At 39.2% G+C, this 27,804-nt stretch overlaps 1 protein-coding gene across 30 annotated transcripts in view; it reads left to right on the plus strand.

Moving 5' to 3' along the window:
* The window catches only part of ESRRG (estrogen related receptor gamma), a 404,960-nt gene that overhangs the window by 180,069 nt on the left and 197,087 nt on the right, over window positions 1-27,804 (plus strand). The window contains exon 1 of one of the 30 annotated variants that reach the window (XM_075088878.1): window positions 23,913-23,976. The exons of the other annotated variants lie outside the window; for them this stretch is intronic. Coding sequence (XP_074944979.1) covers window positions 23,942-23,976 — 35 coding nt within the window. The 5' untranslated portion in view covers window positions 23,913-23,941. Of the gene's footprint in view, window positions 1-23,912; window positions 23,977-27,804 lie in introns of those variants that run through there. 30 annotated transcript variants of the gene reach the window in all.

Raw genomic sequence — 27,804 nt, forward strand, 5'->3', positions numbered from 1 at the left:
CCACCGTTTAGCAGGGCATGATGCAGAATTATTTTTAACTCAGAACCATAATGGGCCTTCACAGATAAATGTAAACTACATAAAAGTGCTGTATATGATGCATTTAAATTTACTGACAGAATTAAGGCAAGACTAAGGCAAACGCATGATTGATTTTTACAAATGAAAATGAATCTAATAGATGGAGTAAAGCAAGATGGATCAAATTTTAAGACCTGGGAGCTGATTTACCTACATCAGATGTTTAATGGGATGCTTAATTTGATTGCGTCTCCAAAAACTACTCACAATAGTCAAGCCACTGACTAAATGTCTGTGTAATCAAGGCCTCTGTGTGCATCTACATCTTGATTTCCATGTACAAATAACCAGCAATTAATGCCGCTGATTGACTGTAGGGGACACTTTGAGGTTCAAAATGGCAACTCCAGGGTTTTGAGGGTCTTTTAGCATTGTTTCACTATGTTTTTAGAAGTAAGTATAGTCAGACTTATGCAAGACTATGTAAACAAAAGCATTTCAGCTCAAGTTGCAGAAGGTTCTTTATGGCTATAGCTAGAAAACATCTCTCTTCAGCAAGGTTAGTCACTTTATTGAGAGAGTTACGCTCTTTGTATTAAAACCAACATATTAGCCTACGTCTGTGTAGCCTAAGGGTCCCATCAGGTGGGTTTATATTTCCATATTTTAAAAAAAATCGGGAAAGGTGTTTGAATGGAAGGACGAGAGCAGCTGTATACATTTTGTAGCAATCACAAGGCACTGTATACTTTCTTTCTCAGGATTGAATGCATTTCTGAGTGGAAAGTCAGCAGTCACTATTTGGCACCGTTTTTAATTTTTTTTTTTTTTTAATCAGTCTCATTGTAACGTATATGAAGGACATCAGAATACCGGAGTGAGATTCTTGAAAATACTGGTGCTTCCTCTTTATTTTTACTGTAGTATTTCTACAGTAGTGAATTATCAATGGCATTAAGTCTTTTTATTTCCCACGGCACAGCTACAATGACTAAAATTAAGGGTGTTATGCTCACAGTCCCTTGCACCACTCATTCTACTATGGGCAAACTTTTGCTTTTTTCTCGTAGTAACCTTTACAATGCAACCGATAAACATTATTCCTGTTTTAATGACTCCCAAATAATGTCATATTTAAATGAAATGCAGTTTGCCTCAGCAGGGTTCTTTGAATTTATGAGTATTTTTGTCCCATATCCTACAATAATGTGACAAATATTATTTGCATTTTTACTGTTTTCTTGAATACTTTTAAACACCCATTTTTAGGAGACTTCAGATTGCTTTTGAACATATTTGAATGCATTTTTAGCTATCACCAAGCTTAAAATAGGAACCCTTTTTTCAGCTTATCTTTATTAAACACCTGTAAAAATCAGTGGTATTTCTTTTTTCTTATAAAGCTTTCTTCCCTTAATGAATGCCAGAAATGCTGCACAGTTTATTCTAGTATGGGCTTCTTTTCTTGGTGGTAATGGGCAGTAAATGGTCTGGTAATGTTTGTGCCATACACACAGACATTTACCTAACAGGATGTCATAAATAGTAACTTGAAATTGTAATGTAATGCATCTGATCTTTATCTATAATCAATTAATATTAGAACCTTTGGGCAACTTTCAGAAAAATATTATCCAGCATAAAGTCTTAGAAATTGATCATTCTGTACATATGATCATGCTCACAATGAACCTGTGATCTAAAGAGTAGGTGGCCAGGCATGATAGTGACCAATTAATTGTATTTTCTTATGGAACATTAACTTTGCATTTTTTTAAAACAAAATGTTTTAAAGTGGTTGGGGGGTAGGGAGGGGCAGTGTTGTTTGGGGTTTTTTTCGAACGACACTTACTTTAAAAAGCAATTTTATTATTCAGCACCTTTATAACCTAGAGGTGGACTAGCAGCTTAATCTTGCTGTTAAAGGCAGATGTTCCAGTGATTTCACACAGTTTTTCATCATGGCTTGGTTAAGTTTTGTTTTCCTTTGTTTGGGTTTTTTGTTTATTTGTTTTGATTGGGGTTTGGGTTTGGTTTTTTTTGAATGAAAATTGTCCTATCATTTCTAAGGCAATGTTTCATGTGCTGAATTAAATAAAAAAAAAAAAAATCAAAGTAATTCTTGTATCTCTATACAATCATACTAAGACCTCTCTAACATTCACAGAAGTCAGTGGGAAGGTTTCTTTCTTGTTGTTACACTGCAAAAATAACTTCTGTGTATGTTTTTGTGGTCAAAAAAACCAAACAAACACCCTGTACAGAATTTTGCAAGTGATACCAAATCATTCAAAATAAGATTGCGGTCACTCACCAGTCTCCATTTGAGCACTGTGCTAGACGCCAGTTAAAATTAGACCTCCTTAATGGACTAATGAGGGAAGGCAGGAGCAGAAACAAGAAAAAGATGACAAAAGTAAATATGCTTGTAAATAAGGAAATGACATGTTTGCTTTTGTGGCCTTTGATCAAGCCCAGGAGTTTATTTTCAAAGGAAATTGAGGGATGCTTGGGAAAGGAACAGCTGCCCAGAGTAATTGGAAAGGGGGAAAGTCTGTAGCACGCTGGCTACTGCTGCTCCTGCCTCTCTGATAAGATTGTAAGAGTTGCCAATATCAGTATTCAGTCTTGAAGCGTGTCAGGGCGCTTTCATGTGAACCGAACTGAACTGTCTGCGCGCTCCCTCCTGCTCTTCTTCCCGGCGCTCGTTGTTGCATTGAAGTCAGGGGAGAGGAAAAAAAAGATTTGAGGATCGCCCAATTTGTTCTGACATAAAGAGATGTTTAGCTCTGTGAAAGGTGGTGGAGGCAGAGTGCCTGACTGACATTTCAACAGGCTGTCTGCTGGGATTGCTCACTTCATGTCCCTTCATATTCCTGCTGTCCTGCGCGAGTGCTCTTGTCTAATCTTCGCAGCGAGAGCACCAAGAGTCCCCTGGGCTTCGGTGCTCAACACCTTGTTAGATGGGGCGTACGGTGCTGTAGTTCCTGCTTTTGTACTCGCTTTTGCTCTAATCTTTCAGGCTTGTTTCAACTCCAAATAATTATTTTTAAGGGATTTGCTAAAATAACTGTGTGTATCTCCTAATTGCCTTGTTCTTCTCTCGGCAATGCTAGATTTGGGTGATACCACGTAGAAAGACACAGGCAGAAAGAAAATAAAAGACCCCAGTAAGTCAAATGTTTAAGCAGCATTCTGTGCTTTTGTTTCTAAATGAAGATGCATTGACCTGCTTTGGCTGGTTTAGAAAACAGAGGACAGAAAATACTCGTTGAACAACCAATGGAAAGTATAACATGTTGATAATAAGGCTAAGAGTGTCTGATCAGGCATGCTGAACTCCATACCAGGGGCTGCAGGGAAGTTTAGTTGTTGAGGGTTTGCTTTTATGATTCCGATCACGTTGTGATGCATTCTGGCGTGCCACATCCTGTTACATCATGTCAGGTCAGCCTGTGATGCTGAAAAACACTAAGAACGTGAATTAATGAGAGCTAATGTTCACCTCTTATTGTGGGAGCATTATCAGGTATTTTGTTAGCCACAGTTCCTATACAGATTCAGTCCTCCTAAAGCAGACCTGATATTAAAGATACATATATTACGTTTTTAACAGATAGATATGTTATTTTTCATTAGCCTTCTCAAAATACATATTAATTATTGGATGTGGTTTAATCCTTGTTAAGCCATTAAGAATAATCCATGTACTGTGCTCATGGTCCTCCTTTACATCTTTTTAAAGGCACTTTGTTTCTTCGAGTGCAACAAAAAGCAGAATGGTATTGTCCTCTTTGCTTCCTATAGATTTTGGGTCCCTCGTGTTATCCGGGAAACACATTGCATGGATTCCGTAACACATAGTTGCTCATGAATGGTTGCCACTGTTCAAATTTCCCCTCAATTTCAGATTTTGAGTAAATATCTCTTAATATAAGTCTCATCCTGAGGTGGAGTCATGTGTCTCACCAGGTAAAAGATTTCTAATGTAAACTGGTATTCTCAAACAAACTTTTCCAACTCGGTGCCTAAAGCTGAACCCTCCTCCCTCCCAAAATGCAAGGACAGCTACACAAAAACACTGATCATTAATATCTATGTGGTTTCCTTCAGTCAGTGGGACATCTAGTCACTCGTTCCGTTTGCAAGGGATCGGCAAGGACTTCTTTTCCTGCTGTGACTGACAGGTGGATGTTAAAACAAACTTCTCTTCATTTCTGTAGCACCTATAGCACAGAAGACCTAAAATTAGGTTAGTGCACTGTCACAATTAGAGGATGTTGTAGAGATGCCGTAGAGGTCTCACCAGGGTCCAAGCTATTTAGAAGACCAAATTCCAGTTCTCAGAAATTAAAAGAACTAGGGAATTAATGAGTAAGCTTTTTGCTGTAGGGTAAGGGCCAGATGCCATCAAACAGTTTTAAAAGTGGTTTGGTGAGTCTTGGACACTGAGGACGAGACTCACACATGTGTAAGGATCAGATCTTTTTATCTCTTATCCAGCATGACTCAACTGGGCCCATGCTGTAGCAGATACAATTGATGCCTGGATCATATTTATGTAAGAGCTGCTGTCATGCTTCATTCCCACTTCAACGTGTCTGTCTTCATTTTGCTTGTGAGTTGGAGTCAGCGCAAGCAATCATTAGCATCCCTTAAAATACATACAAAGGAATCACGATGTCTGACATTTTCACTGGGAGATCATTATGGGTGTATTCTGGCACGTATAGCCTGACTTTGTCAGCTACTGAGATGATAGTTGGTGTATGTACTGTGCAAATTCGTAGGAGAAAAGACTTCTTTGCAGGAGGCCCAGGCAGGTGGAGGGGGCATCTCATCATAGGGCATTTGGGAAAGAGGGTATCACGGACATAGTGCCCATTGTGCCCATCTTAATTGGTCAGGTATTCCAAACTGCTGCAGACATTTCACTACAAAGAAGCGTGCTGGCAAAACGTCTCTGTACTTCCGGCTGTGGTCCAGCAGTTTGTGATATCTGTCTAATTTAAACACGTGAAAAATCCAAGTGATGCTCGTGGACAAGTCGTGTAGCATTACACACGTTTAGTGATTTACTGGATTAAACGCTAAGCAAAAGCTGTTTGCTCCCCAGGAAGTAGGTAGCCAGTGCATGTGAGGTGTTCAGAGGTACACACAGGCAAAATTGCGTTTGCCCGCGTGCCTACAGGCTTTCTCTTGTCCTATTTGCTTTTGTGCACACACACATATTATATAATATTTCATCTGTGTCAAGAATTTAATTGTTTTATAGGACTTGTAGCTGCCTGTACAAGTGCAGCAGTACAAGCCTGCACTGTTAACTCAGGTTGATTGTTTCCAAACAGCTGGTTACAGAAGTTACCGTCAACTTAACGGAAGTTGCATTTATTTAAAAATTTACTTAAAAGACAGTAAATTACTCAATGACTCATTAAAGCAATTTAAAAATTAACTTAAAGTACAGTAGGTGACTCAATATATTAAGCTATAGAAAGACACCCAATAAAAAGAAGAAAAAAAAAAAAACTGACAGGAAGTTGTAGCTTAGTATCCTGATTTATTTTTGTTCAGAATAAAATGGTCTGATTACCAAAAGTGCATGCAAGGACATCTACCTGAGTATTACAAAATAGTCAGGTAGCAAAACCACCACTGTAAAGCAGGAGGCCAAGTGTCACTGAAATATTTCCCTGATTTTTGTACCAATAAATGAAGTTTACAATAATGCTTTAGCTGGGAGGTGTTTAGTTGCGTACCTGGGTGCTATTAATTTACTATTATTGCGTAACTATTATATACGTCCCTAGATTTGTTGAACATAATGTCTATATGTTAAACAGTTTTCTATGGTATTTAAAAATTGACATTTCAAAGAGTGTAATAGCATAATGAAATGTAAACTGAAAACAGGAATGAGTTAATTAGACTAATGATCCCTTGACTCCTTTATTAGCCAGCTCTTTAGAAATTGGGATTAGCTTTGTTTTCTCTGCTGAATAAAGACAGGAAGGATGATGTTGATTCTAGTAAATGACAGCACCAGAAGAAATTAGTGTTCTCCTGTTCGTTAGAGGTTTCATCATTTACGATAAAAATTTAGCCATCCTGCACACGTACCTAATTTTATTATACCTTGAGTTCAGCTCAGATTGGAAGAGAGAAATTGGGGAAAATAATTTAGGAATGCCTACTGGTTTTAAAGGTGATCCACTCTGTGTCATTTCTGGACTTGAAACTTTACGATTCTTTGTGTGAACCAGCCGTAGACTGGGTTTGAATTTAAACGAAGTCTTCAGAAAAGGCAAGCTTGACAACTTTTTGATCTAGGTTTTGAACACTTAATTTCTCCTCTCTGTAAGAGTGATTTACACATCTCTTGCTTTTAAGAGCTATCAAGAAGCATGAGAATTATCTCTATAGCGGTTCAAACCAAGCACGCACAGAGAAACAAAATCATTTTTACGACAAATAGGAGGATTCATAAGTCGGCAGCTGTTAGCGAAACAACATCATTAAAACTTCCAGCGATTCCAGACCTTGCTCTCAGGAGTCGCTTAGGCCAAGCAAAACCTTAGATAAGGTGCTGAATTATAGGCAGGAAAAAGAAAACCAGAATTTAAATTGGTAGGAATTAGCAATGATTCACGAAGCTAATTTCTGCCCTCTGTTACCCTCGCGTGACAGCATTGAAGCACGTGGAGTGGAGCCAGGATAAGAGAGGGCAGCGTGGAAGCTGCTGACAGCCGCCTTTTAAGTTCGGATTCTTTTTGGTAGATCTTTATCCTGCAAAGTAATGAGCTCTTCAGCTTCCGCCAAAACCTATGGGTATAGAGGGCACCTAGAGCCCTGCAGGATCAGCTCTTCAACGAATGCCTGAGGAATACAGAATTTGTCACACAAATGAGGCGACGGAGAGGAGGTGGCAGCAGCTGAGTTATGAAGCTTTTTACTCACAAGCAGGGTTTGTTTGCTATCTCGTGCACCCTCATTAAGTGTTCTTTGAGCTCCATGCTGAAGCAGAAGTAATAATGTCATTTGTTTGTAGTTCAGGCTTTTCTGGAGGGTGCTTTTGAAGAGGTGTGGTGGAGCAGTTTGGGCTTGGCAGGGTGGCACTCAGCATGCTGGCACTCTCCTCCTTTCTTGAAAGGAGTATCTGGTACCCATTGAGTGCCATCAGTTGTTTCATAGGTGCTATTTGGTGGCTCTTTGGTGTGAGATCATCTTAGTGCTTAATTTCACTGCTCTCCAGGCAGAGGGTACAGCCCGTATGTCACACACAGAAGAGCTGAACGTTGCTTGTCGTCCAACACCGTGCCTGACCTTGCGGCTCAGTATTAATTTGAAGTAGTGGAATTAAAATTTTCCATTCTTTTGCATTGTCATGCCTCACATTGATAAGCACAAAGAAATGTAAATAAAAAAGACCTATTTCACAACCCTAGCTACAACCTTTTTGTTTTATGACAAAAGACAGTTAATTAGCATACTAGCAGTAAGCAGCCTTCCCAAACTCGTGCTAATTATGTATTCTGTTGACCGTGACTCCAGTCATAAGGTAATTGGCTTGCAGCAACATGAAATTTCAAATCATCTCTTGAAATTACATCAAAAAGCCAGCCTGTTTTGTTTTGATAGGGGAACAATCAATTTGATAAGTGGTAACACAGCTCATTGTTTCACATTAATTAGACTAATTGCAGCATGTTAGCCTCTGAAATAGACAGAACTTGGAGAAGACAAAGGCTGTGGCCTTTAGCATGCAGTGCATGTGGTGGTTCCACTTGCTTGCACATACTGTAGGCAGAAAACAGAGTTGTTAGGATTCAGCCTTGCGGGAGGCTGGGTGTTAACAGTAGTTTGATGTGTTATGCTTAATCCATTGGCTTTCAATTATAAGATCCAGGTTCAGAAATATCCTAGGGAAAGGAGGGGTAAAAAACCAAAGCCCTTTCAGTATTAATGGTGCCAAAGTTCTTGGTGATCTTCTGGTTTTCCATCTCCTGAAAGACGAAGCAGAGATATTGCTGCAGGATGTCTTAGATGTTTGTAGGCTGTAAGGCCTTTCTCTAAGAAGGCTTCATTTCCACTCTTGCTTTTCCTGCCCGTTCCCATCGACGTTCATTTCTTAGTATACCTTAGCTGGGCTATTTTTATTTTCAGTTTTATATTCATGTAAGAATAACATATACAAAAAAATACTTAGCGGATGGATTACTGAAGACAGATAGTAAAGCTACATAACCCACCCACACATTTCTAATTTAGAGCATCTTTGCCTGCTGTTGAGATTACCAATTGTACTTAGCTCTGTGGTGATTTTTATGATCAAGCTATGTCATCTGTAGATTGACATGACCAAGTGGATTTTGCTTGTGGCCTAATTGAAATGTAAACCAAAGTTTTAAGAGATGAAAAGTTTAAGGGGTTATCTCAGTCCACAGGCTAGACTAACTTCATTGCTGTTCACAGCTTGATACACTTTCTTGCACGTCAAACCCAACATCATGCCGCTGGATATGTAAAGGGTGTGTTCTTCGACAAATACGTTGCTGGTATGTTTGATAAATGGGGTCATAGTTAGCAACTTCTCCAAGACTGAAAAGCATTACAGACTAGATTCCAAAACTGTGAATATTAATTAAATCATATGCATGAGACCAACTCTGACTTCTCTTCTACAGCTCTCTCTTCCACCAGGGTTCAAACTGAAGTACCACCAGAGTATTTTAACTCTTTTAATTACGTCTATTCAACGAAAAGTATCCTCAGTTTAAAAAAATGAAAGAGAGACTGGGAGGGAAATTGTTAATAATCATGGAATTGCTTACACGAAAGCTGTAATTCTTCAGTTGCTCTCCATGGAAAATGAGATTTTCTTTTTTTTTTTTTTTTTTTTCAAGAGAGGCAAGGAGATTTAAATATCCACATTTCTGCTGGGCATAGACTTCACTTATACATTTTTTGTTTCTTTTACTCCCCCAATCATTGACTGGTTAGGCAGTAAAACCTTTGGGGCAGAGATTTTGTTAAATTCGCCTGTAGTCTATGTTTAGAGAAGTTTAATTTCGTTTAAATCAAAGAATTTGTTCCAACAGATTAAGATTATCATTGATCATGGAAGCTGTATTTTTATTAGTTTTGCTTATGCTTTATGTTGGCCCCTTAGCAAATGGTCATAAACTCTGTTTTAAATCCAGCTACCAGTGACTTCATACTGCTGATTTATTTCTATCATTTACTGGCAAGAATACATTTTTAAAAATGTATTCCAAGCAATTCATTCCTCTCCATCTCCTCTTTTCTGTGCCTCCCTTTGCTTTCTTCCTCCTTCAACATTTAAATTGCCTTTCATTGAGCTTAAAATTATGCCCGGATTAGCGATGTAACTACCCTAATGTGCTGCTCTTACTAAGAAGTCCTGGGTTTATAGAGGAGGTGAATTGGAAAGAAGCAGAAGATTGAAGCCTTTTAGCATTCACCTTAAGTGCTGGTTCCACTTGCCTGAGCACAAGCTGGAAGTGGCGTTGTTAGGATGCAAGCCTGTACCCTCGCTGTCACTGCTGGTCCTCGTGTAGTCAGGTTCCTGCTTGGAGCAGAGCAAATCTTTGCTCAGTTAAGCGAGCGTCAGTCACAGGCAAGCTTGGCTGCCAGCCCAGGGTTGTTAGACTTTTCCGTGCTCTACCTGAATGAGATATTGAAGAGACATGGCTACCTAAACAGAGGCGAGAAGCACGAGATAGAAAAAAAAAAAAAATTAAATTGTCACGGGGATGACAGAATAATTTTGAGACTATAGCTTGCACTTCCAGTGCTCACTTGGGAGGCTTGCAATAAGGAGCTTGCGTTGCTTGCTTGGTGACTGATCCTGTGCAATCTTGTTTAAATACCTTTGCTTTCTTGAAATCTAAGACTAGAAGGTAATGCTGACTTACAAGTAAGAAACAGGGGCACGGGCAAATCATAGCTTAGCAAGCTGAAACACACTGACACTATCCTGCAAGGTGCTGAGCTCTTTCAAAGGTGCTGTATTACTGCTTTCGGCTTACATCAATAGTGGGGACTCAGCTACTTGTAGGATTGTGCTTCTAAGTTGCTTGGTTATTATCCAGTCAAAAAAAATGGACAGGATCTTCTTCAAGTGGAAAAGGAATAGTGAGAAATAAAGTTGCAAGGTTTTGGGTTGCATGAAGAAGCTGGCAGTGGGAATTCTGCACAGAGAGTAGAGGAGAATCAGGGACAGGGTAAAAAGAAATAAAGTAGGAATAGTTTTTAAATAGGAATTGCTGGCAGAGCTATTAATCACACAGGCCTTTGAGCTCTAAGGATTGCATGAGTGGAGCTAATACGAAAGACGGGAGATACTTTGCTGATATCTTGAAATACACTATTAAAAGCAACAATCAAAATTAAAGGGAGATAATGTCTGAACAGATTAATGACGTGTAATAATAATTAAAAAATCCCCAAACCTACAGACAAAACCCAAGTACCTTCAAAAATCTGAATTCCCATGTGTGACTGTTGTTTTGCATGGGATAGCCCTTTAATAATCAATTTTGCAAGCTGCTAGTCTTGCATTACAGTCTCAGTTCCGAGCTCTCACTGATCTCCCACTAGTACAAATAAATCAACATTTCTGCTGTTCTTCTGGCTTTATGCTGCAACTATGACCAGCACGTGGACTCTGCTACAGTCTGTGGGTTTTTTTAGCAGGAAATTTCACAGTGTCTCTGAAATGGGTTGGAAAAGGAAGAGAAAAATACTTTTTTTCATTGCTATCTAAGGTAGGACACCGCCTGCTCTTTGCAGACTGCTAAGCTAAATAGGATCTTGATGCAGATAAAGGCTTTTTGTCTGAAAAGAGGAATCAAGCATCTGTGAATATATGAGAAAGACTTCAGATGTAACTTTCATTGTCATATTTCTTTTCAAAATCTATATCATCATCTTTGAAATGATGTCATCATTGCAGTTGATTCAGGACAAACTGAACACAGGCTCAGGAATTTGCAAAAGGGAATAATCTTTTCCTTACATAGGATACTTTTTTTAAAAAAAAAGTCATTTTCTTGCTGTTTCTATGACCTTCCACCCCTAATGCACAATCATACATGTTTAATGAAAGAAAACAAACCTAAATTTTGCACTGACCCGCACTTGCAAAACAACCAGGTTTTTCAGTGAAGCCTTCATAAGCTATAAATCAGTGCGAAATTTAGCTCATATTGCATTCTCATTGAAAATGGGTTATATGATAATTTATGTTGAGCTGATCATAACTAAGCACCTTATAGTAGTGTCCTTCAAAAAATTTTAATCAAGATTGTCTTTCTCCACCTCTCTTGGTGCAATTTCAAGAGGTTTATTTGCATGTCAATCTGCACGTGTTACTGAAGTTATTCCGCTGAAGCAAGTCCAGCATCTCAGCTGCGTACATGTTTTACAGCCGCATAATGTCAGGTGACTCTTCATTTCTGACTTGTGCTAGTGGCAGAGTCAGGCCCTTAATTCTCTTAAGCCCTGAAAACAGGAGTATTTCCAAGTGTCTGTCAGATCTGTTTTCCAAGTCTTTTCGTGTTTCACAGTGACTGCGCAATGAACAACGTAGGGGAAGAAACTGTTGATCCTATGAAAATCACTGAGATGGTCCAACTTCAAAATCTATGTCAAAAAGTGTTTCTAAGGATGTTTGACATCTACTTTCAGACGTGTTTTCTCTTGAGGTTTTCCCCCTGTTTGTACGCTGAGTAGCAAAGGGGTTCCAGAGAGATGTCTTGGGCAGCAAATACCAGGAGAGTCGTCCCCAGGGCAAACTTGCCAAAAGCTGTTTATATCAAGGACTGTCTTATTTCACAGTACTTACGCAATCGCTAATATGATGGGGTTCTGCAGTGAGGACAGCGTTGCTCCGTAATTGGTGATAATAAACACTTTCCCACCTAAGTACGTATAATCACAGCGAACAGGGTGGGGAGAGGTGTGCTGGTAAGAGCGGGTGTGTTGATTTCTGATGCAGACTTCTTTCTCTTTTTTCTTTTTCATAATTGAAGGCTTATGAAGTTACACATGGGTGGACTCCTGGTAGAACCCTAGAAAGGATAAACAAGCTTTAAACAGATTTGAATGGATATTGAAGACAAATATTATGAGCTGTGACCAGAGAAGTTTGACTCCAGAAGCCCAGAAGAGCATATTTTTAGTTAAACTAAAGCTTTAAGCTCACTACATGTCAATTTTGACAGCCAAGGTGTAAGTAGTATTCATGCCATCGTGAAGCTTTGGATTTGAAGGTGGGAGACTCAGGATTTGTTGAGAAATTACTGAAGTGGAGGAGTAGGAAAACCAAGGTACAGAAAACATACTCAGACAAGGGTAGCTGTAGTTGCAGCAGATGTAGTGAGCTAGGGGAAGCTGGGACAACTGATGTGGGACACTGTGAAGGTAGAGATGTTGGTTCTTTGGCAGACGCTTTGTAACTTGCTCTATATGAAAATGTCAGGAGATGCCCAGCCCCTAGATCCGGCTTAAATCAGCAGTCACTAGCAGATTTCAGGTTTCATAAGTCTCGTAAAATTAATGGAGATATTGCCACAAACCACTCTTTCTTCTCTCCCACCCTTTGCTACGTGTTGTCTCTTTTTTTTTTTCCTTTTTTCTCCTGACAATAAACATTAAAGATTGAGGTTGAGCTATTTCCAAATTATCTTTTCCTTCCCACCAGTTGTTTCTGGCTGTACTCTAAAGAGGGAAAGAAGATGCCAGGTTTTCATTGGTCACTTAATTGCGTATGTCCGTTGGTTTTTGAGACTTCCAAATTCATATTTTTGTGTGCTTAGGGGCTTTTGTGACAAGGTGCTAATGGGTTCCTGGCTGGGCAAGCACCTGTGTCAGAAAGTGTTTCATTGTGTCCCTTATTTTTCCAGCTCTGACTGCTTCTATTAGCTTGCATATATACCTTTATTGCAACCCCGATGCACTTTTGTTTGTGGCTTTTTTTTGTGGATCTATAATCTGCAGGTACAAAGGAAGCTATTATTCATGTGTGCAACAGAAGCTATTACTCTTAATACTGAAAGAAAATGGGGGTTTCAAACGAGAGCTCCACTTGTGCACGTGCCTGAGAGAAAAGAAATCTAAGAGCTATAGAAACAACTTGGATCACTGGCCTGTCCAGGGATTTTCACCATATGATCTGAGAAGTTCTGCAAGGTGGGTTGTGGGTAGCTAGGAGGTGTCATGCTGCTGGAAAATCTCATTTCCAGCTGTTAGGCTGCATGAAACAGTAGATAACAGTACCCTACATGGTTTCCTAATAAAGTGCTTCCAAATGAACTCTTGTTGTAGCTGCTCCAGCTTTATGATTGTGAAAGTGAAGAGAAATGGTGTCTGCGGCTTTAAAAGAGAAGCAAAGCATCCACAAGGTGATCTTTGTATTAGACTGTAATCTACGTGACGAAGAAGACCTTAAGTCCCCTCAGGATATTGTGTCTAAACCTGTGTGCTAGTTGCAGCAATGAATATCTTCTGCTTCTGAAAAAGACTATCTTTTCTTGCTTATTTTCCTGGTATTCCCTCTAATACAAGTTATTTATTGATGACCTGATGCATTTTGGGAAATAATGTTAGTTTCTCATCTTATGTCTATGCCATAATTTAGCCTTTTATTCTGGTCTAAATGTGGACAAAATCTGTTGCAGATTTTGGCTATTTTAGCACTACCAGTAATTAAATCTGGTCCACACTGTTATACAGTGTGCTGTCCCTCGTTTTAAGGAGCAGTTCCTACCTATAACATAGCTGTCATCAGCTCTTTTAATGGAAAATTATTAGACTTTTTTTATGCTTCCTAATTTGCTCTTGCACATTAGTTTGCCCTCTGCACTTCTCTAAAGTTAAAGATCTAGCTGATGAACTTCTGGGGGGCGGGGAAACCAAGGTATGGCAGATTTGGGGTTCACTAAAAATCAAATAGATTTAGAAATGTTACACAGTTATGTGTTAATAGACCTTCCAAAACTGAAAACCTATATGAATAGAACAAAGGCCTTAACTTTCAAATCTATAGGACAAGGTATGAACAATAAAGGGTCTCTTCAGACCCATAGAGTGTATCCTGGCATAAGTCTTAAAAGTAGTTCTTGTATATTAGTTTATACAGTCATGTTGTCAGAGAGAGGTGGCCAAGAATAGAGGAACAGGATATATAAATGAGATTTTTATGACCCAAATGTGCATATAAAATGTAGGACAGACTGGATTCAAAGGCAGTTCCCTATTGTGGAACCTGCCTTTAACATGGGACATGCAGTGTTTTCCATTGTGCTCCAAAGACAAAGACTATATCGTGCCTTCAAAAAATTATTGTCTAAGACTATATAAATTTAAATATAGCTATTATTTTCACTGCCTTTTCCAGACAGATTAGCAGAAACTATACTGTATCTGTTTATCCTTTCCAATTGATAGACGTCTTTCATTATTTTGTTTTAACTGATCTATAACCATTTTTCCTAAAACAAAGAATGTCCTGATACCTTAAAAAACAAATGTGTCTATGACCACTGCTGGTCTGGTGATGATGTAGAGAAGCTTTTATTTCCTCTGTACAAGGAAGAAGAGAGATTACTTTTCTTGGAATTTTCTGTCTCTGTGGGTTTTTTTTGCAAATGTGATTTCATTGGAGATTGGTTTTATAATTCAGCAGTGTATTGTAACGTTTGTCCGCTTAGAAGCCTTCCATCTACCCCCGGCTAATAACAATGACAATGAATTGGGAACTAATTTAACACATGGGCTTGACTGCAAGCTGTGCTCTCCCGTGCCACTGGGAGAGCAGCTGCCAAGGAGTCTTTTGAGACTCTTTGGACTGACTTGTCCTCCATCCCAGCTCTGCTGTACTTTGGAGCACCTTCAGGGCTACTCTGTATTTGTAGCTGGATATCCGTACATGATACCACAAAACCATTAAATTACAGGAAAAATCTGTTTCGGTGGCCACTGCCCAAACCCCAGCACTGTTCTGAGGAAGCAAGACAGCAGCTCTAAATCAGATGGATATTTGGGGTTTGAATCTTGCACCTTGAGTCCTCATTAATCCATTGTCCCCACAAACAAATTCACCTTCCAGATATGCTGCTGTGAGAATTTGAGTAATTCACTGTCATCAATTAAGTTATTCTAGAATTACTCCAGTGTAGCTGAGAACAAAATTAAGCCTCTAGCCTGTTCTGGGAAATTAGACAGATATGTTTTTTTCTAAGTGGTTTCTAATACATTTCATTAGGAAATTGTTTGATGAATGTCATTTAGGCATTGGGGATTGGTATAGTGTCTGGGGTTTGTACAGCGTGACAATCTGTAGCTGGCCAAAAGGAAAAGAAAGGCTGATATCTTCACAGAACACTTCAATATTTTTAATCTTCCTTTCTTGCCCCCCCCCCCCCCCCCCCCCCCCGCATTGAATACTTCAAATATGTCATGAAGACATGGAATAGGAGATTCATTCCTAAGGATCTGGGAGTGCTCCAACTTATTTTCCTAAAAGAGCTTGGTTATCTTAAAACTTAGTCCTCTCATGGTGTTAGTTCATATCTATGTTAGTCGTTGTAATTTTCACAAGTAAGCAGCCTGCAAGTGAGAGGCAGAGATTCAATTACACTTTTCTTAAACGGCATAAAAAAGAATCACCTAAATGTTGTTCTGCCATGACTTCACAGTTTCTAAGGTACCAGAAAAACTTTATGCTAAAGCTGATGCAATATTCTTGGCCACCGAACAATTTATCTGAGTTCACTGGAAACCTGAAGGGAGGTGAATCTGCCAAGGTCGGTGGCATGATTATATAACTTTTGCACTGTGAATAAACAGATGTTCATTTTCGTAAGTGTTCACACCTATAGTACTGGACATTAGGTGAAGTATCCCTGCCTACTGATGTATCTAAAACAGGTTTGTTGCTGCTGAAGACACAGAAAGCTTTTAAATCCTGTTGGATGCTGACATAAATGCTGAATATAATTCACTGTTGTTGACCTTCAATCCCATTTCACTCATGTTTGGAACAGAGGACTAGACCTGGCTCTTAGTTAAAATTACAGGCACTATTTGTTTGTTTGTTTTGATTAGTGGGGTACTTTGGATTTTTGCACAAACAAGTGAAATCTGGCCCACTGGACCTCTGTTGATTCCCCAAAGTAGGACTTTATTAAACATCATCATTAAAAATTACCTGCCATATATACAGGAAACAAAACAGCTACTCATCCAAGGAGTGGTCCTTGAATTGTGCTTTGGGCCATTTTTTCAGATAGTATTACTGTATATTAACTTAACCTTATTTTCCTACATCAAATTGATGTGTCAGATTTTCTCGTTTCTACAGTTATTCTGCATCACACTGATACAGAAAAAACCTATACCTATTTTGGCTGGTTAGGTGCCAACCAAAGTTGGCAGTTCGTCTTACACCATCAGAACAACGCTAAGCTGTTGAAGCGTACCTGTAACTTTGGCGTAATGAAGTCTTACTGCTTTTAATCATGGGCTCTTTCCTTATCTTTGATACTTCTGTTATTTCTTTTAACCTTCCTCATGTAACTTGACTCCTCTCTTCTGCCATTCTGTTCTCAGGTCTTGGACTAATTTCTCTCTTCTTACATGCGTGCCAGATAACTAGCTCTTCTTCCTTCATAAGCATATACCTTACGTTAGGCATGTTCATACCCATCTGCCAGAGAAATGAGAAGAGGGCTGGAAGAGGATCAGGTTAGGCAAAAAAAAGTTTGAAAGAGCATGTCAGTCAGTTTGTCTGTCCAGTCTTTGTCTTCTAGCCTAAACTGTATTGACTGTAATGTTGAACACAACTTGTTAAGCAGCACGAAGCGTTGTTTCAGCTGCATGCAGAACTGCACCTGCCAGGCCTCTTTGGTCGCTGTGTTATGATGACAGGGGCAGAGTCACAGTAAGAGAATTAACAAGAGATAAATGTGTGGAGGATCGTTTTCTGAGTATGAGATATTTTTATTTCTTTCTCTCAAGATGCAAATGTTAGCCTGACAGTGGTCAAAGGAAAATGCCAAGAAAAGAAATGGAGAAGTTGATAGTATTTATTGTGCTGGTATGTCAATCTCTTACACACCCTGTGTAAAGCCAAGAGAGTTCAAGCCTATTAACTGAAGACTTTAAATTGTATTAATAAATGCCAGTGTAATCCAGTATACTTAGAGTCTAACCACACCTGTACGAATATCTTCAGTTGTTTAATCCATTTCTTACACTAAAAACCCCACTCTTTGCATTTTTATTGAAACGCTTTGACTTACTCTGCCTTTAGTGTTCAGTCTCCGTGCTTTTGTGTAATTACTAATAGCACCTGGACAGTTGTGTGCAAGACCTTCTACTTAACGTTCACAGTGAGGTTTACCAAACAAAGTGGACACTCTGTGCTTAATAAAAAGCTTTTCTTAAATCTTAATGAGGCTTAACAACAGATATAAATTGGGGAATCACCTTTTCCTTTGCCTTCCTTTAAAAAAGTAGGAAAAGCAAAACCACTGTCCAGCTAGAACCTTTTTAGAAGTATGTCAGGGAGCTGCAGAAGGAAAAAATTAAGTGAGAAGAAAACTAATAGTATGTGATAGTCATAATGCTTGCATCAAGGAATCTAGATCCTTTTAGAAATATGTAATTGGTGAAATCCCAGTGAAACATGGAAAGATTGTTACCTTTGCTTTTATGGAGAGACCACTGGAGGGGCAGGCAGATTAAGGGACTTTGAACGGGACCCTGGAGTCACTCACTTGTAAAATCAAGAACAAAGAGGGAAAAATCCTCATATTCATCTTCTGTTCTGACCCATTTATTGTGTTGTTGTAAACAGATAGAGTGAAATAACTCTGTATGTGATATTTAAACCAATTTTGCTAGGGAGGAATGAGCCCAATGTAAAGCCAGCCATAGCTAAGTGAATTATTTCCTTTTTTTGATTATGACAGTTATCTTGAAATAGCCCTTTGATGAAATCCTCTCCTCTTTCAAGTCCTTGGAAAAAACTCCTACGACGAGATTCATTTCACCTAACTTTAGATATCTCTAGTGTAAACTTCTATATCTGAGCTCCCCATCCTCGACACTCTTTATAGCTCGTGGAGAGAAATGGGGCCTTCTAGGGTACGATTCATCTTCCTTGTTTCAGATAGCTACTTTAGAAGAGAGAAATTCAGCACTATAAGTACCTGCCTCTCTCTCTCTCAGCTTTAAAGAAATGACTGAGTTCGGTGGCATCATGCTCATCTAGTCAGAAGGAACCCACCTGTTGTGACTTCAGAGGGGATTTGGACGCCCACATTTTTCACTTGGGAAGACATCACTATCTGTATGTGGGAAACGCTGAGGTTCTTGCAGATTGGCAGTACATTTTGGTTATGCTCTCAGCTGCTTTCACACCTCTACCTGTAGTCTCAGAGTTCTGTTGCGTGAAAATACATTTAACTGTAGAAAATCTGCTGGAGTTATATGCAAGGTGTTTAAGCTTACTCTTAAAGGTACTGCTCTTCTGTACCTACAATGTCTTCATTCCTCTTCCTAAAACTGTAGGTAAATGCTGTGCATCTGTGGACTCAGTCATTCACCTCAAAACATTCTGGGAAAACTTTAAGAATCCATTCAGAGGAATGCTAAAAGAAAATAAGTTACTCTGATATCTTTTTCTCTTCTTGCACCAGTATTCTTTCCATTCCTAGCTTAAGACAGAGGTGAACCAAGGGAGAAATAGTCATGGGCCATAATGCAGAATGGAAACTTTAGGAAATCATGTGCAATTCCTACATGGAGATCAAGAATAACATTGAAAGCACGCTAAGCAGGAGTCAGTGTCTTCTGTTGAGCTTTATCACAGTGTCTTGTGAAACAAATTTGGCCGCTTAAAGGTGGGAAATAGCAGTTTGGCTTTTTTTTGTTGTGGAAAAAGTGACATACTGGCATAATACTGCAGATGCTGTTTAGGTGCTTTCACTTTTTGTGTTGTGATTAGCCCTTTTTTAGGATATGTTCCTTAGTAAAAGTTGTCTATGCAGGGATAGAATAAAATCAAGGTAAAAATCTCCTGTGTTTAAAATGGTCTGGTATGTTGTGACTTGCTGTTACATATGGTGAGGGGATTGGTGGCATAATTCTTTAATTCACTGGACTTTCTTCACTGGGGAGTGGGTATATTCCAGAGCCCGTTGTTTCCTTGCAGGCCAGGTGACTGCGTGGAGGAGGTGTTGGTCTCCCTGCCATGGTGGTCGCCTGGGCACTGAAGAGCTGCAATTAATACTAAAAACAACTGCTTTGGTCAACGGGACATCTCCTTGGCTTGGTGTACGTAAGTTAGGGTAGTGTGACTGATTTCAGGTCTTACGTGATCACTGACAGTGTAGCCTGCCATGTTTTGAACTAGTTTACTCTTCTGGATGTTAAGATGTCAGTATGGTTGACTTAAAAGAGCAGTTTCTTTGTAGCTGGAGTGCGTGCATGGAAGCAAGGAAACCTGTCGTGTCCATGGAAGGATTTGATGTGTGGGTGGGAAAGAAAAAAATGGAGCCATAAGAGGGTCATAACAAGACAGTGGCTGTAGGAGAAAAGCAGGAGAGAAGTTAGGCTGGCAAATGATGAAGGAAAAAAGTATTTAATTTGTCTATAACTCCTTGGAACCTCGGGGATGGAGGGTTGTTCTGCCCATTTACATACATATAATTCCAGAATAATTTAATTGCTCTGTCTTCTTGTTATACTGATGTGCGAATAGAGCCAATCAACTGGGGCAGATGTTGTTTTCTCCCTTGAAAAAGGAATACTCAGATCACTTTTCATCATGTTGTCACCGATCATATTGTTTTGGTGGGATCCAAAAGAAACTTCACCAAATCTGTCTTGTTTTAGTGGCACAATAATATGTCCTAAAAGAAGAGTCTTCTATACAGAGGAGGGAAAAAAAAAGACGCGGTGAAAATGACAGGTTCATGTGTTCTTGTATGTTTTCAAGGAAGTAATTTAATAAACTAGCTTTATTTTTTCCAGCTGTACATAATTAATTGTCTTTTTGGGGATACTTAACTGTAAAATATTTTAGCAATATTAGAAACTAAAAATGTGCTTCCCTGTTCTATCTGAAGCACTTTAGGATTTTCTCAAGATGAATTGTGTTACAGCAGCTTAAAACACTATGTTATCAGAACCCTGTGTGACACCGTTGTGTCCCTTCAGGTCTGTCAGCCTTCCCCCATTCTTTCTCACAGTATTTGTGTTTTTGTGTTTTTGCTTCAGTGGTGTTACTTAGCAATTTATTTCCTGTAATTAACACATCTGTACGTACCTGATTCAAAGGCAAGTGAAGATGAAGTAATGTTTTCCCTTCAGATCAGTGGATTTCAGATGTGACCCTCAACAGATGATTATCAGATGCTGAAATTCACATCTGAATAAAGGGGGCTGTGTGCAAGTATGCACGTAGAAATGCTTTCTTCAGCCTAAGGGATACCAGTCAATATAGAAAGTGAGGTGAAAACTGAATTTTTTGCAGAAGGGAGATTTCATTTTAACCAAGTTTTTTTTTCTCCTTTATTTTTCTCCTCTCTGTTTCAAAAAATGTTAAATACGTTGAGTCAGGGAGACATTCCTGTGCTGCATTAGAATAGCCATCAACGTCAGCCGAGACCATTTGGATCATGTCACTTGTCCTAAAGTGTGTAGCTGTTTTTAAAGAAAGAACATGTCATGTTCTGTACAGGGATCTTTAATGCATGAAACTTGTTTGAAGCAATAATAAATCAAGTCCTTGCTGCTAAAACCAGTGTCTGATTTTCCTTCATGACAATCTCTATCTTTCCATGTGTAAAAACTGAGACAATAGCAAGAACAATTCTGCACCCAGAAGTATTGCAAATAATTTTGATCACAAATAACTAACTACATAAATCTAGCAAAATAAAAAAACGATATATAAATGCTCTGTGCATTTGCCACAATGTTTAATAATGTAGCCTTTTTCTACAACCATCATTATAGGAGGTTGCAAGCTGTGTAGAGATATTTTCATTATTCATGCTCTATTGAGTAGGCAGTTCTGCAGACATTTTTCTCACCTCTCCTAAAAAAGTGGAATAATTAAGACCAAGTAGAGTGTTTGAGGCTTACTTGCCTATCATTTTCCACTCTTTTACGCAAGTAATATTTCTATTAGATTCAAGCCAGTTACTGTTGATGTAAAGAAAAATCAGGCTTTTGCATTTTTACTCTTTATTAATTACTCCTTTTGACTGTGCATGGCCATAACTAATACAAGTAAAGGAAATATAAATGCAAATCCATTTAAATTAATCTGGAGTAGTTTAGAATTGCAGGCTGTTTTAGCAGCATGACTTAATTTCAAAAGGCTTGTGAGAAGATGACAGAAATCTCAGTCCTGGCAAATGTTATTACTGTCTACAATGTATAGTAGTGTAATCGTAATTACGAATGGATGATTCTGAGATCCCCGTTTGGGCTTCAACAAGGGTCGAACCTTAATCGGACAAAGGGTTCAAAGGTCTGATTCTTTGCCACCTTGTAAAATGCCTTGCTCTTTCCTTCACTACAGATTCACTGGCTTTGGATTTGGGCAATAAATTATGAGTATGAAAATGTATTTTCGTATGAAATAAGCAGAAAAAATGTGAGGATTTTCCCCTTTATATACGGAAAGCAGAAAAAGCCCTCCAAACAAATTGGAGAAAGGTATCAAAGTGGCACCTGTAATAGGGGTGGACCATGACCTGAAGCGGAATCTGTCCAGGGCACCTCCTAAACTGGGCGAGCTGTCCCAGGGGTGCTCAGGGAGCGCTGAGTCGGTGCCCACTCACTCCTCCAGTGAGAATATTAACAAAGGTGCCAAGCAGTGCCAGCTGAAATCATGTTTGCTTCGTAAATATCTGTGGGCTCCAGTTCACTAGGGACCGCAGAGAGACCAGAAGTGCATTTTGCACAGGCTAGGATTTGAACAGCAGATTGTAATGACTTTGAGTTACATCAAGAGCAAACTTGATTTCCGCCGGTGACCTTGAGCTGAAAAACATTAGCTCGTTATCAGTGCCCCAAACCACGAAGTCACTTTGTATGGTTTTGAATGTTTTTGCTTATGTAGATTGGTTTATTTATTTTTTTAATCTGGTGCAGCGTAGTAGAGGTAACCATCAGTTTGTTATAAAACCGAGTGCACAGTTGACCTTTCTCCTTCCAGTCTGAGTGCAGTGGAAATCTGAGGTAGCCATCACTTGTTTGTTGTTCCACTCACTGGGCTGCTCGAGAACTTCTAGTTTCCAACAGCTCAGCTCTGAGGAACAAACTTGAGCGCGGAGGCACATGTGAAGTGTTGTGATTTGTTGCCATGATGACAGTGTCAACTTAACTACAGCTGACAAACAGTTTTTAAATAGAACATTTCAATTCATTATAGTATTCTCCATCTGTTTTTTTTCACTGTCTGCATACATGTAAAACATCTAAGAAATGCTACCACAATAGTTTAGTTTACTTATCGAGCCACTAACGTTAATTAGTTCTTGAGAGTGGTGGTTTAGGGGAGCAAGGAAAATAATGAAATTCCCCCCTCAGCAAAGGAAAGTGTTTTATTTGTTCAAGAAAAGATGCCCAATAGACCTGCTTCCACATTTAGAGAGAGTTTTTCTTTTTTTTTCTTTTTTTTTTTTTTTTCTTTTTGATCATAACTTCTGTATTGTTGGGGGGGCGGTGTACTACTTTGTTACCTCTTGCTTTTTGTCACATTTTGCTTCCTCCCCAAAAGCATCTGCCACTGCTATTTCCAGTGTGGAACTGGTAACAGAAGGGGAGCATCATTTTGTGATTAAATTGGGCTGCTGGGGTCAAATTTAGAGGGTTTTATTCATGGCTTTGCCACTGGCCCACTCTATGACCTTGAGCAAGTTGCGCATTGCTGTATCTCAGTTTACCTATAGGTAAACTAATATTGACTTCCCTTGAGGGGATATCATGAGGCTTAATTAAGCGTCTGCAAAGATCTGTGAGATAGACGACTGAAAGCTGCCATAGACATACAAATGATGATGATAATGATGATTTGTGCCCAATTGTACCACTTCCCACAGAACTGCCACCGTAGCTGCTGCGCGGATTAGTTGTCAGGTGAACTATGAATCTATCAATTCATCCATCATTCTCCCCCTTGTAGATTGAGCCCAGCTGGCTAGCTTTGCTTATTAGTAGCTTTTAATAAATCAAATCATATCTGCTGCTTTAATTGTATCTTAAAGGGTAGTGTGGCTCTTTGCTTTTAAATTAAAAACAGTGTGACAGTGTAGACATTAGAAGCTGTGCTGCTGCTGCTCCTGTATTCCGCTGCTCTCCAATAGTTGACATAAAACTGGGTTAAAAATATATATGTTCAAGGAACCTCATAGTTTTAAAACATGTAACTACTGGCAGAGGACTTTCTCTGGGTGCCCCTTCTGTAAAGTTTGGGCATGCTTGTTCGTAAATCCTCTCGGAGCACTGTCCCAGTAACCACATTTTTAATGTTATAATCTACTCCTCCATAGGAATCCAAGGTGAAAGTAGTTGAGGATTGCTGTTGGTTGACAGAAACAGCTGTATCTATATGGAAAAAAAAAAACAACCAAAATGATGTAAAACCAGATTAATGAATTATTCAATATATACTTCATTGTGAATTTTATTTTTAAGTAACACTGGCCAAAAAAGCAATGGGAATAACAAACTGACATGTTTTATTTCTAACCTATGGCCAAACTGTATCTAACAAATCTCATTAAAATGGAGTATATCCACTAAAACATTGATAACATAATTTCCTTTAAATTTGGTTCTCAGTCATACGAAAAGCAAAGGGCCTACATGGAAGTGGATGTTCTTAGAGGAATCCTTCTCATTGAAATCAATGTGAGTAGCTGGCTGCTTTTGCCCAATACTAATTTATAGTAAATCAAGGAATACTTTGTCTTTTAACATATCCTAAATGCCAAGTCATATACTAATTCCTCACCAAGTGCAGAAAAGGGTTAGGGTTAAAAACAGCAGGAATTTCCCATTGATTTCAGGTAAGCTTTTGCCCAATGTCTTATTGTATTTTAGATCATCAGCCTTGGAACTTTGTGGAATTTGCCTTTCCATCAGGTGCAACATTTGTTTGAAGGGGTCCTAGTAGGTAAAAGTGAAAAGGAACCATTTGACTCTTCAGTTGTCCAGACAAACTTCCCCATTTGTAACTTTACTGTTTCTAGCAGAATTGCGTAATGATGATAATTAATTCAAATGGCAAGCAAGAAAATCAACACAGCATGTGCAGTCAATAATTCCTAACTCCTGAGAAGAGATCAAAGACGAAGGCAGCAGGGAGGAGGAGTAGCTTTATATAAATGTAAAGGAAAAACTCTTAGTAACTGAGATAGCGCTACGAGGAGATAACAGAATTCAAAAAGATTTATTAAAAAAGCAAACAAAGTAGTTAACTGGAGAATTCAACTACGGGAACATAAACTGAGCTCACTAAGCAGAGCAGTAAGCTGGAGCAATATATTTTTGGACATGCTGGTCTTGTATTTGACCCAAACACCCCCTTTCACACCATAAAAGGGTGTGAAAAGCACAGACGGATTTGAAATGTTTACCATGATACAGTGGCGATAGGAGGAAGGATCTTGTAGGGGGACGGGCTTGGAATACATGCCGAAGCTGGGCATCCCAGCAGGAAATTGCACAGATTGCTGGGGATCCTCCTATCCAGGCCCTGCCTTCGCAGCTCATAACTGCCCTGTGGTCCCTCAGGGCCAGGACAGGACGCTGACAGGGTAAAACCCAAGCACACGCAGGGGTCTTTGCTGCCTGATGAATGTTGTGGAGGAAAGGCAGTATAACTGCTAGAGCCTCCAATATTCCTGTGGTGATGTCCGCAGCTGAGTGATGCAGGTTTCTTTAGAAGTAGCTTGGGCTAGTATTTTTCTCACCTACTTTTTTTTTTTAAAAAAGGTACAGCAGCAATGAAAAAGAGATGTTGCGAATAAGAATGGTATCTCGTGTGAAACAGTAGTGTGTACAAAGCATACAGCCACACTCAGTTTCTTTGGAGAAGACTGAGGGGGGATTTCATCAATACCTGTAAATATCTAAAGGGTAGGTGTCAGGATGATGGGACTAGGCTCTTTTTATTAGTGACCAATGACAGGACAAGGGGCAATGGGCACAAGCTGGAACACAGGAGGTTCCACCTCAATATGAGAAAAAACTTCTTTCCTGTGAGGGTGCCAGAGCAGTGGCACAGGCTGCCCAGGGAGGCTGTGGAGTCTCCTTCCCTGGAGACATTCAAAACCCGCCTGGACGCGGCCCTGTGCCCCCTGCTCTAGGTGTCCAGGTGTGGTTGGACAAGATGATCTCCAGAGATCCCTTCCAACCCCTACCATTCTGTGGTTCTGTGAAATCAGTCAGAACTGGGTTTGAACATTTGTCAGGGAGGTTCAAGAAACTGGAAAGGTGAAATTTAGTGAGAAAATGCATAAGAATTTAAGATAGTATTGAGGTAGGTTGGCAAAGGAGACATCAGTTTGGCTAAAGACACTTCTGTAAGGTGCAGAAGAAGCACACACTGAAGGCTGTTTGAGCTAATGAAGTACACAAGCACAGGAAAGCACAAGTAGAGTTATGGCAAGGGCTAGACATTCAAAGAATTTAGGCAGAATTTCTTTACAGCAGAATAAACTACAAAGGTCAGGAATCAGAGCAAGAGAATAGTATAAGGAAAATATTTTTGTCTATGTATTCATGCTCGTACACTTCCCCCCCTAAACACTACTAGTCCTTTATAAAAAGTATATATAATAATGTGTCTAGGGATGCGTTGTTTTCCTATCACCAGCTTGTAAATTGGAGGGGAGTGTTTTGTGTTGAAGTACCTCGTCTTTCCACTTACAGAAAATTTTCCTTTTGCTCCCTCCCTGACCTCTTTATTTTTTGTTTTCTAAACCTGAACAGTTGTTTGAAGTGACTTCATTCCGGGATCCCACAGTTGAATAAAAAAAAGGAAAATACAGAAAGATAATTTCTTAAAATCACTCTGGGCTCTCTTTAATGGTAATCATTAGCCCGGTTCTGAACTCTATTGACAAAATGCTGGAGTAGTCTTGAAAGCCAGGCGAGTGCTCTTTTAAAGGAAGAACTGGTTAATTAGAAGATCTAATGCAAGTGACCTAATCCTGCAGCTCAGTGCTAACTTTCCTAACACACAATAACATAAGGATTGGAAATGATACATATTGATTCATGTAAGTCAACAGTTGAAATCTTGATTGTAAAGTTAATTTCTCCATAGCTCTTTAAAATCATAATTTTCTTTCCAGACCAATACTAGGTATTTTTTGCCTGCAATTTGATAACCAGCATGGAGCTCATGCATTAATATGTACAATGAGCCACAGACACACAGAGAAGATACTTAATGGTCAAAGAATGAGGCAACCGTGCTGTTACTTGTAAGTGGCACAGCTCTGAGTTACTAAGTCATCTTGTAGCAAGTGCAAATGTTTTCTAAAAACTAAAAATGAATTTACTTTTAAGTGCTTACACAACTATTGTTGAGGATTGAAAGTTATTGCTAAGGGTATGTGAATGTTTTTACCATAAATCAGAGCATGTGAAATGTCATGGTATTTTTGTATTTAAATATGCCTCTTTTAAAGGCAAGACTATATTCTGTTCCCTCCACTCAGCTTCAAGTAGCAAAGGTGTGTAAAATAATTTTTTTCGCTGCAGGTGGATATTTTAGACATAACTCAACAGGATAGTATAAAATATCCCTCACTAGGCCTGTTAAGATTAACGTGTAATCTACCAGCATTGTCTGGTTTCCGTTTTCTCTAGATGGGATGCTGGTAAATTGTGATTCCTTACAATGCCTTGCTGTAGCATCTCATCTGAACTTCAGGAACAGTTGCACTTTTGTATGTTTACAAAGGTATGCTGCAAAGGAGGATCTTTGCATCCAACTTTAGAGGTCCAGTTAGGGTGTGCGAATAACCTTCTGGAGGACCTCCCCTCCATCCATTGACTATGTTTAGATGTCTGGCTCCTGTATGGAGGGGCTCTGAATCACACCTAGCCTACATGTCTATGGCATGGGGTCCAGAGGGCTTTCCTATCCATAATGTAACTGCTGCACATTCCTTTTCTAATTTCTGTGGGAGTTTTGTATGAGTAAGATATACAAGCTTTGTCCCAAAAGATAATGTATTTCAGCTATAATAGGGTGCACTGGTAGTGTATTCAGATATGGAAGTGCTAAGGTGGCAAAGGCTCCAAAGCATCGATATGTGGACGCTGAGAGGTCTGCAGATCTGGTAGCAGTAAGAATAATTCAAATTATTTTTATACCCAAAATGCCCTGTTTCAGAATAATCTATCCAGTGTTCTAGGCCCAGGAAAAGTCCTACAAAGTATTTATAAATAAAAATATGAGGTTCTCTCAATCTGACAGCCTCTCATTACTTTTATATTCAAATGTAATTGTGCTATGGAGTATTTACGTGCTCTCCTCAGAGCAACTTGTTTGTCTCTTGTGACAACTAAGAATGAAGATTTTTGGGGTCTTTTCATGAAAAACGTTGGGAATTAGGCTGTAGTCTAGACTAGTTCTTATTTCAGGCTGACTTAACGGTTTCATAGTGCAAAGGCCGAGCTATGGAGATAGTGACTGAGCAATGCAGAGAAATTAAGGCACGG

The sequence above is a fragment of the Phalacrocorax aristotelis genome, chromosome 3, assembly GCF_949628215.1.
Source record: "Phalacrocorax aristotelis chromosome 3, bGulAri2.1, whole genome shotgun sequence".
Lineage (NCBI taxonomy): Eukaryota > Metazoa > Chordata > Aves > Suliformes > Phalacrocoracidae > Phalacrocorax > Phalacrocorax aristotelis.